Source organism: Suricata suricatta, chromosome 5 (assembly GCF_006229205.1).
Source record: "Suricata suricatta isolate VVHF042 chromosome 5, meerkat_22Aug2017_6uvM2_HiC, whole genome shotgun sequence".
Taxonomy (NCBI): Eukaryota; Metazoa; Chordata; class Mammalia; order Carnivora; family Herpestidae; genus Suricata; species Suricata suricatta.
Window position 1 is genome coordinate 152,767,869 of NC_043704.1, and position 8,370 is coordinate 152,776,238.

At 54.9% G+C, this 8,370-nt stretch overlaps 1 protein-coding gene across 1 annotated transcript in view; it reads right to left on the reverse strand.

The window, feature by feature from the left end:
• The window catches only part of TTC21A (tetratricopeptide repeat domain 21A), a 35,345-nt gene that overhangs the window by 25,306 nt on the left and 1,669 nt on the right, over window positions 1–8,370 (reverse strand). Inside the window, exons 3-6 of the mRNA XM_029938788.1 lie at window positions 7,078–7,207; window positions 6,171–6,281; window positions 5,426–5,592; window positions 4,300–4,516 (exon numbers count right to left, since the gene is read on the reverse strand). Coding sequence (XP_029794648.1) covers window positions 4,300–4,516; window positions 5,426–5,592; window positions 6,171–6,281; window positions 7,078–7,207 — 625 coding nt within the window. The remainder of the gene's footprint in view (window positions 1–4,299; window positions 4,517–5,425; window positions 5,593–6,170; window positions 6,282–7,077; window positions 7,208–8,370) is intronic.

Sequence of the window (8,370 nt, forward strand, 5' to 3'; positions counted from 1 at the left end):
AGAGCCCCCGTCAGCGCCCACGGGGGGACGGTGTCCGTGTCCCCCCAGCACACGAGCAGAGCCCCTGTCAGCGCCCATGGGGAGGGACCGTTGAAGACAATCCCAGGGTCCCTACAACAGGAGACTGGAGTGGCAAATTATATGGGGAGATGCTCAAGGTGACATGTGCGTATGAAGAAATCCTACGTGAAGAAAAGGGACGTCCTGTGGTCACCGCCGTGTTGAGTGCAGCGCCATCTCCCGGCCGGCGGAGAGCTCAGGGAGGCCCCTTTCAGGACCAGCAGAGCTGACAGCGGACAGCTCTGCGGGCAGCCGACCCCACAGGGACAACCACGGCTAACGGAGGCTGCCTTGTGCCAGGTCACGCTCGTCCCCAGGGGGCAGCCCCCACCCAGCATGTGCTTAGGGAAGGGATCAGGGAGGGGCCCCCAGATTTAGAACCCCAAATTGGTTGAAGTCTTCGCTGTGTCGCAAAGTGACTCTGCCACCCAGGCCTGCTTCTGGCCCTTTCCTGCAGGTGCTGGTCCCAAGGACGCCCCTGGAAAGCCCAGCCGGGTCACACCAGAGCCACGTGCGTAGAAGAAAGACGGGAGACGCTGCCTCAAAATGGCCATGTGAGTTGTTTGGAGTGGGAGGGCGAAGGGTGTCATTTTAATTCATCTTTTGAGTTTATCAGCCCTCTGTTTTTTTAAATGAGGACACATTGGGGGACTTGGGTGGTTCAGTCGGTTAAGTGTCTGACTTCAGCTCAGGTCATGACCTCACAGTCTGTGGTTCGAGCCCCACGTCTGGCTCTGTGCTGACAGCTCAGAGCCTGGAGCCTGCTTCCAGTTCTGTGTCTCCCTCTCTCTCTGACCCTCCCCTGCTCACGCTCTGTCTCGGTCTCAAAAATAAATGAATACAGATGCAAAAATACTCAACAAGATACTAGCAAATAGAATTCAACAGCATATAAAAAGAATTATCCATCATGACCAAGTGGGATTCGTTCCTGGGGTACAGGGATGGTTCAATACTCGCAAATCCGTCAAGGTCATACATCACATTAACAGAAGAAAAGATAAAAACCATATGATCCTATCAGTAGATGCAGAAAAAGCATTTGACAAAGTACAACACCCTTTCTTAATAAAAAACCCTCGAGAAAGTCGGGATAGAAGGAACCTACTTACACATCATAAAAGCCATTTATGAAAAGCCCACAGCTAATATCATCCTCAATGGGGAAAATCTGAGAGCTTTCCCCCTGAGACCAGGAACACGACAGGGGTGTCCACTCTCACCACTGCTGTTTCACATAGTGCTGGAAGTCCTAGCATCAGCGATCAGACAACAAAAGGAAATAAAAGGCATCAGAATTGGCAAGGAAGAAGTCAAACTTTCACTTTTCGCAGATGACATGATACTCTACATGGAAAACCCGGCAGACTCCACCAGAAGCCTTCTAGAACTGATCCATGAATTCAGTAAAGTTTCAGGGTACAAAGTCAATGTACAGAAATCGGTTGCATTCTTATACACCAAAAATGAAGCAACAGAGAAATCAAGAAATGGATCTCATTTGCAATTGCACGAAAAATCATAAAATACCTAGGAATAAACCTAACCAAAGATGTAAAAGACCTGTATGATGAAAACTATAGAAAACTTATGAAGGAAATTGAAGAAGACACAAAGAAATGGAAAAACATTCCGTGTTCATATATCAAAAGAATAAACATTGGGGTGCCTGGGTGGCTCAATCGGTTAAGCATCCGGCTTCGGCTCAGGTCATGATCTCAACTTCATGGGTTCGAGCCCCGCGTCGGGCTCTGTGCTGACAGCTCAGAGCCTGGAGCCTGCTTCGAATTCTGTGTCTCCCTCTCTCTCTGACCCTCCCTGCTCCTGCTCTGCCTCTCTCTGTCTCAAAAATAAATAAAACATTAAAAAAAAGAATAAACATTGATAAAATGTCATTATTACCCAAAGCAAGCTACACATTCAACGCAATCCCCATCAAAGTTGCACCAGCATTTTTCTCAAAGCTGGAACAAACTACCTTAAAGTTCGTATGGAACCACAAAAGACCCTGAGTAGCCAAAGTCATATTGAAGAAGAAAACCAAAACAGGAGGCATCACAATCCTAGAGTTTAGCCTCTACTAGAAAGCTGTCATCATCAAGATAGTATGGTATTGGCACAAAAACAGACACATGGACCAGTGGAATACAATAGAAAGCCCAGAACTGGACCCATAGTGTATGGCCAATTAATCTTTGATGAAACAGGAAAGAGTATCCAATGGACAAAAGACAGCCCCTTCAACAGGTGGTACTGGGAGAGCTGGACAGCAACATGCAGAAGAATGCGACTAGACCACTTTCTTACACCATACACAAAAATAAACTCAAAATGGCTGAAGGACCTGAATGTGAGACAGGAAACCATCAAAACCCTAGAGGAGAAAGCAGAAAACAGCCACCTTGACCTCAATTGCAGCAATTTCCTCCTCAAAACATCCCCAAAGGCAAGGGAATCAAGAACAAAAATTAACTCTGGGGACCTCATCAAGATAAAAAGCTTCTGCACTGCAAAGGAAACAATCAAGAAAACTAACAGGCAACGGACAGAATGGGAAAAGAGAGTGGCAAATGGCATATCAGATAAAGGGCTAGTATCCAAACTCTACAAGGAACTCACTAAACTCCATACCTGAAAAATGAATAATCCAGTGAAGAAATGGGCAGAAGACCTGAACAGACACTTCTCCAAAGAGGACACCCCGATGGCCAACAGGCACATAAAACGATGCTCAGCGTCACTCATCATCAGGGAAATACAAATCAAAACCACACTGAGATACCACCTCACACCAGTCAGAGTGGCTAAAATGAACAAATCAAGAGACTATAGATGCTGGTGAGGATGTGGAGAGACGGGCACCCTTCTACACTGTTGGTAGGAATGTAAACTGGTGCAGTTGCTCTGGAAAACAGTGTGAAGGTCCCTCAGAAAACTATCAGTAGAACTCCCCTATGACCCAGCAATAGCACTGCTGGGGATCTACCCAAGGGATACAGAAATGCTGATGCACAGGGGCACATGCACCCCAATGTTCATAGCGACACTTTCTACAATAGCCAAATCATGGAAAGAGCCTAAATGTCCATCAACTGATGAATGGATCAAGAAGATGTGGTTTATGTATACAATGGAGTGTTACATGGCAATGAGGAAGAATGAAATCTGGCCATTTGTAGGAAAGTGGATGGGCCTCAAGGGTGTCATGCTAAGTGAAATAAATCAGGCAGAGAAGGACAGATACCATATGTTTGCATTCATAGGTCTAACAGGAGAGACCTGGCAGGGGACCATGGGGAGAGGAAGGGGGAAAGAGAGCAGGGAAGAGTGAGGGACACAGATCAAGGGAGACTGCTGAATACTGAAAATGAACCATGGACTGAAAGGGGAGGGGGAGGGAGAAAGAGGGTGATGGTCATGGAGGGGGGCACTTGTGGGGAGAAGCACTGGGTGTTATATGGAAACCAATTTGACAATAAACTATTATAAAAAATAAATAAAATTAAAGAAAAAAATAAAATGGGGACACATTCAGTTTTCTAAGATCTGTACAAAGAGAAGAGAATAAGAGGCTAGTGTCTCTTTCAGAGGCTAATTCCATGTGGGTCATGTAAGAAATAAAGAATGTGGGGCGCCTGGGTGGCTCAGTCGGTTAAGCCTCCGGCTTCAGCTCAGGTCAGATCTCACCTTCGTGGGTTCTAGCCCCGCATCAGGCTCTGTGCTGACAGCTAGCTCAGAGCCTGGAGCCTGCTTTCGGTTCTCTGTCTCCTTCTCTCTCTGCCCCTTCCCCTCTCATGCTCTGTCTCTGTCTGTATCAAAAATAAAACATTAAAAAAAATTTAAAAAAAAAGAAATAAAGAATGTATGGAGATCAGAAAACACAAAACCTACAACACATCTCCCTCTGCTTCGGCTCACTGAGTTTAATGAGTGAGAAGAGAAAGTGGGACAGGAGAGGCAGAGACAAAAGGCCAGACCCTGAGGACGGGGCCCTGAGGGACCCTGTGCAGAAGGAGACAGGAGCTCATGCTGGGCCTGAGGGGAAAGGACTCTGAGAACTGGGTGGGCCCCGGGGTGCTGGTGTGACCCTCACCGTCTCTGGGTCCCCGTTCTTCATCGGCCAGGAGAGCGCCTCGAGACAGAGCACTGGGCCTGCAGTCCCCTGTGGGTCGTGGGCTCTCCCGCCCCCCGCGGCCCACCTTTCCCATCAGCCCCAGCACATCGTTGGTGTCCTGTGTTAGGGCTCTCCCGCCCCCCGCGGCCCACCTTTCCCATCAGCCCCAGCACATCGTTGGTGTCCTGTGTTAGGGCCCTCCCGCCCCCCGCGGCCCACCTTTCCCATCAGCCCCAGCACATCGTTGGTGTCCTGTGTTCCCTGTTCCAGGTACTTGATGGATCTCTTCACCGCGTGGGGCTTGTCTGAGGTGAGGTCCACCCAGCCTCTGAGCACATGGACCTGCAAGCGGAACAAGACAGAAGAGGGAGTCTTTGGTGGCAGGTAGCCTCGAATCCTACGTCACTCTCCACCCGAGGCCTTGCTCTCTCTCCCATCCTGCTCCCCGCCCTCCTGACCCAACCCCCCCACCGGGTCAGCTTCCACGAGTCTCTGAAGCTCAGCCTGGGGGCCCTCCTGTCGGAGGCCTTCCGTGGGCTTCCCGGCTGGGCCTGGGCCTCCCCCGGGCGCCCACGGCTCTGCTGCCCCGCAGCCATGCTCCCACCCATCCTGTCACTGGCGGGCTACCCCGCACTGGGATGGCGGGGCCACCGCTGCAGCTATCCCTGCCTGCGTGGAGGCGGCGTGCGTCCTGGCTCGGGGCTCCGAGGCCCTGCCCGCCCCGCTCGGCCCTCACCAATCTGGGCAGGATGTCAGCCAGGCCTGGCTGGGAGGTCTGAGGCGCACCTGGGCGCCATCACCCTGAAGGGCCCTTAGTGCCTTATGCCCTAGACCAGTGATTGTCACTGAAGCACTGCGGAGGCCCGCTGCGTGTGTGACCCGCCGCACATGCAATCTACTGGACAGGCCACCACTGACGTCCAGCAGACCTTTCGAGAAGGGAAGAAAACCTGCCGTGTGGCCGACTCCTCCAGTTTTCCAGAAGACCCAGGAAATCGGCCTTTTTGGTAAAAACCTTTTGCTCTAAGTGTCAGCAATGAATTCAAGATTTTAAAGCCAGACAGTAGAGGCCGCAGAACACTGCAGACTGGACGCTGGGCCCTGGGCAGCGTGTCCTCGGCGAGGCCCTGAGACGACGTGGCTGGGGGCCCCTGGACAGGGGCGCCCTCCGCCAGCCCCAGGGCGCTCCGGGGCCCGATGGCCGCCCGCTCCTGCGGTCTGCTGCCGCCCACGGGGTGCCGAGGCGGGTACCTGGCTGAGGCCGCTGCACACACGCAGTGCGCGGTCAACGTAGTCCTTGGCCTTGTCGCCGCGGCCCACGAGCCAGAGGAAGAGGCCGGCGTAGTAGAGGGCCGTCCCGCTGGCCGTCTTGCGCATGTCCTTCAGGCTGCTCTCTAGCTCCCAAACGGCTTCTTGGTCTGTGAATCCGGGGAGGATGAAGGCAAGTCAGAGGGAGGAGGGCTGCCTGGTCCCCGAGGAGGCACTGAGGGTTGGTAACCTGCCTCTGCCTCTCTGAGCCTCCTTTAACCCGGGGGAGACGACCCGGGGCCGCCCACGCCTGCCCTCCGGCTCGCTGTCTGAGAGGCGTCTCTTCCCCCCTGTGCCCACAGCCTGCTGGGCAGGCAGACCAAACCGAATTGCCCCCCGCGGGCCCACGGTCCGTCCTGGGAGGGGACACGGTTGTTTGTAGTGTCTTGGAATCCCTCCCTGCTCTAGACGGGTGGACAGTATGGGAGAGTTATTCATGTCAACCTGATTCGTCTCATCAAGATCTTGGCAAAGGAGAGCAGGGTGTCTTCCCAACTCTTGGGATCTGGAAGGGGGACCCGTCCCACTGTCACCCTCTCTGCAGATGGCCCCCACTCGGTTGGCCTTGGGTCTTCCTCGAGGCCCCAGGGGCAGGAGTGGGAGTGGCTCCCCACTGGCCACCAGCAGGTGACGTCACAGGGGCCCGTATCTCCCACGGCGGTCCTTGGCCAGACATGGCCGCACTCACCGACGGTCTCACAGCACTTGTGAGCATAAATGAGGGCCATGACGGAGCACAAGGACACGTCTGGGTGGTTCCGGATGTTTTCCAGGCTGCCGATGGCGTCCTGGATGTGCTCTGCAAAGAAGGGCCCTCGTGGTTACGCCCATGGGCCCCAGGCTCACTGCGCAGGAGGCTCTGTGGCAGACGCAGGGGGATCGCTTTTCGGGGCTGACCCTGACCTTGGCACCACCTGGCTTCGGCCAGAATCATTGGGCTGACTGGTCCCAAACGTCCTCGGTGGCCCACGTTCGCTGAAGGGGCTGTGGGCACCAGGGTCCAGGCTGCAGGGCTGGGAGCTAGGCTGTACCTGTGAGCACTCGCAGGCTGAGATTTGGGGCTGGGGGTCACATCTGAAGCATGACCTCAGGGCATTCCCAGCTGAGCCACAGATCACATGTCCCCCTCGGTGTCCCCTGAGGCTGGCGGGGCGGCTCAGCCAGCCCCTAGCTCAGGACCAGCTTCTGAATGCCAGTGAGTCAGCGCCTGCATGAGGCTCATGCCTCCCTCGGCTCCTGGCCACACGTGCCTTTACCCGCGCCTACAGCTGCTTCCTCCGGCACTACCAGCTTACAGATTCCAAGCCTGGGATTGGCCCAGTAGTTATGCAGCCACGGCTTCCCCCCACCCCCACCTCATTATCCAGACAGGGAAACTGAGGGGCAGAGAGCGAGGGTGGTGAGCTCTCGGATGCCTCAAAAGTCAGGTAGAAAAGGATCACAGGGCCGCCTGCGGATTGGCCGGGGAATCTGCCTACTGAGCGTAAGACTTTCTCCCCGGGAACATGCCTGGGGTAGAAGGAGGTATCCGGGCTGAGCCAGGTCAGTGCCGGGTTGGTGCCCGAGGTCAGGAGGCCCACCTGCCAAGTTCTTACCTTCTCTGAGGAGCCCGTAGGTTTTAAAGAACTGCAGTACAGGGTCATTGCTGAACTTGCCCAGGCCCGAGGCGGCAGCCTGCTGCACGTGGCGGAAGTATCGCTCCCGGCTGTAGTAAATGATCCCGGCCTGTGGGGAGGAAAACACGCCTGGAACAGCCCAGTCCCTTCTCTGTCTCCGTTCTGACCCGCTTTTCCCCTGCTCCCTGCTCCTTCTCCATTCCGCAGAAGGAAGAGAGCAAGGATATTCAGGCCTCACTGTATTCCTTACCAGCCCCAAGAGCAGCTCCCTGCCAGTCCCTAGGAAGGAGTTTGGAGGTGTTTGTGAATTACCCGCAGGTTATGGCTCAGCGTGAGAGAGAATTCAACTTGGGCTTTGTCTCAGGAAGGGCACGGGGAGAAGAGGGAGGACCCGTGATAAGAGTAACACCACTAGTTAGAGTTGTATGTTATTGTGGGTTAGTCACCTGTTGGGAACTGGATCCTATACGTTATCCTATGCATTATTCTCTCCATGGTCTTCAGTTATAGACGCTAAAGCCCACGGAGAGTGTGGCTTGGCAGAGGTGCAGTCACAGGGGCTGAGATTTCAAAGTGCAGTCTCACTTCCCCTACAGGTTGTGGGCACGGGGTTGGGGAGAGATGTGGCTGGGTCGTAAACAGCCTTGTAGGCCATTTGGAAGGACCCACACATCACCCTCAGGGCAACGGGAAGCAGCTGGAATGGGCTTAAGCAGGAGGACGGATGTATTCATGTGTGTGTGTGGGGGGGGTGGATGGGTGAGCGGTGCTTCTAGTGCAGGGGTGCTGGTGAAGAGAGGTGAAGCGGAGGACTACAAGTGTGTGTGGAGGGCTGTTCCAGGTGCCTGGGAAGACCTGGCGGTGATCCTGGAGCAGGACATAAGAAGCAGCGGGTGATGTTGGGGGACCTGTAGGAGCGGACCTCTCCTGCTGCTCAGAAGGGACTGAGGTGGGTACAGTTAGGGCTGCCGGGTCAACAGCGGTGCCCCATCCGAAACGGGGGCGCAGCAGAGGCGGCGGCAGGGAGGGCGACACGACGGCCGGAGGGCAGACATGGGTTTTGGATACGCTGGTTTGGGGGAACGCGAGGACAGGACTGGGTCGGAGCCGACTTGGGGGTCGGGGTGTAGAGAACACCAAAGAGAAAAGACGCGCTGGCGAGGAACAGCGGGGCCGAGGGGGCTGGGCCCGTCATCAGCGGCCGGCGGCGGACCAAGAAAGGCGGGCAGGGGGCAAGGCAGGAGCGGAGGGAGAGGGGGCGGGGGAGCGGCC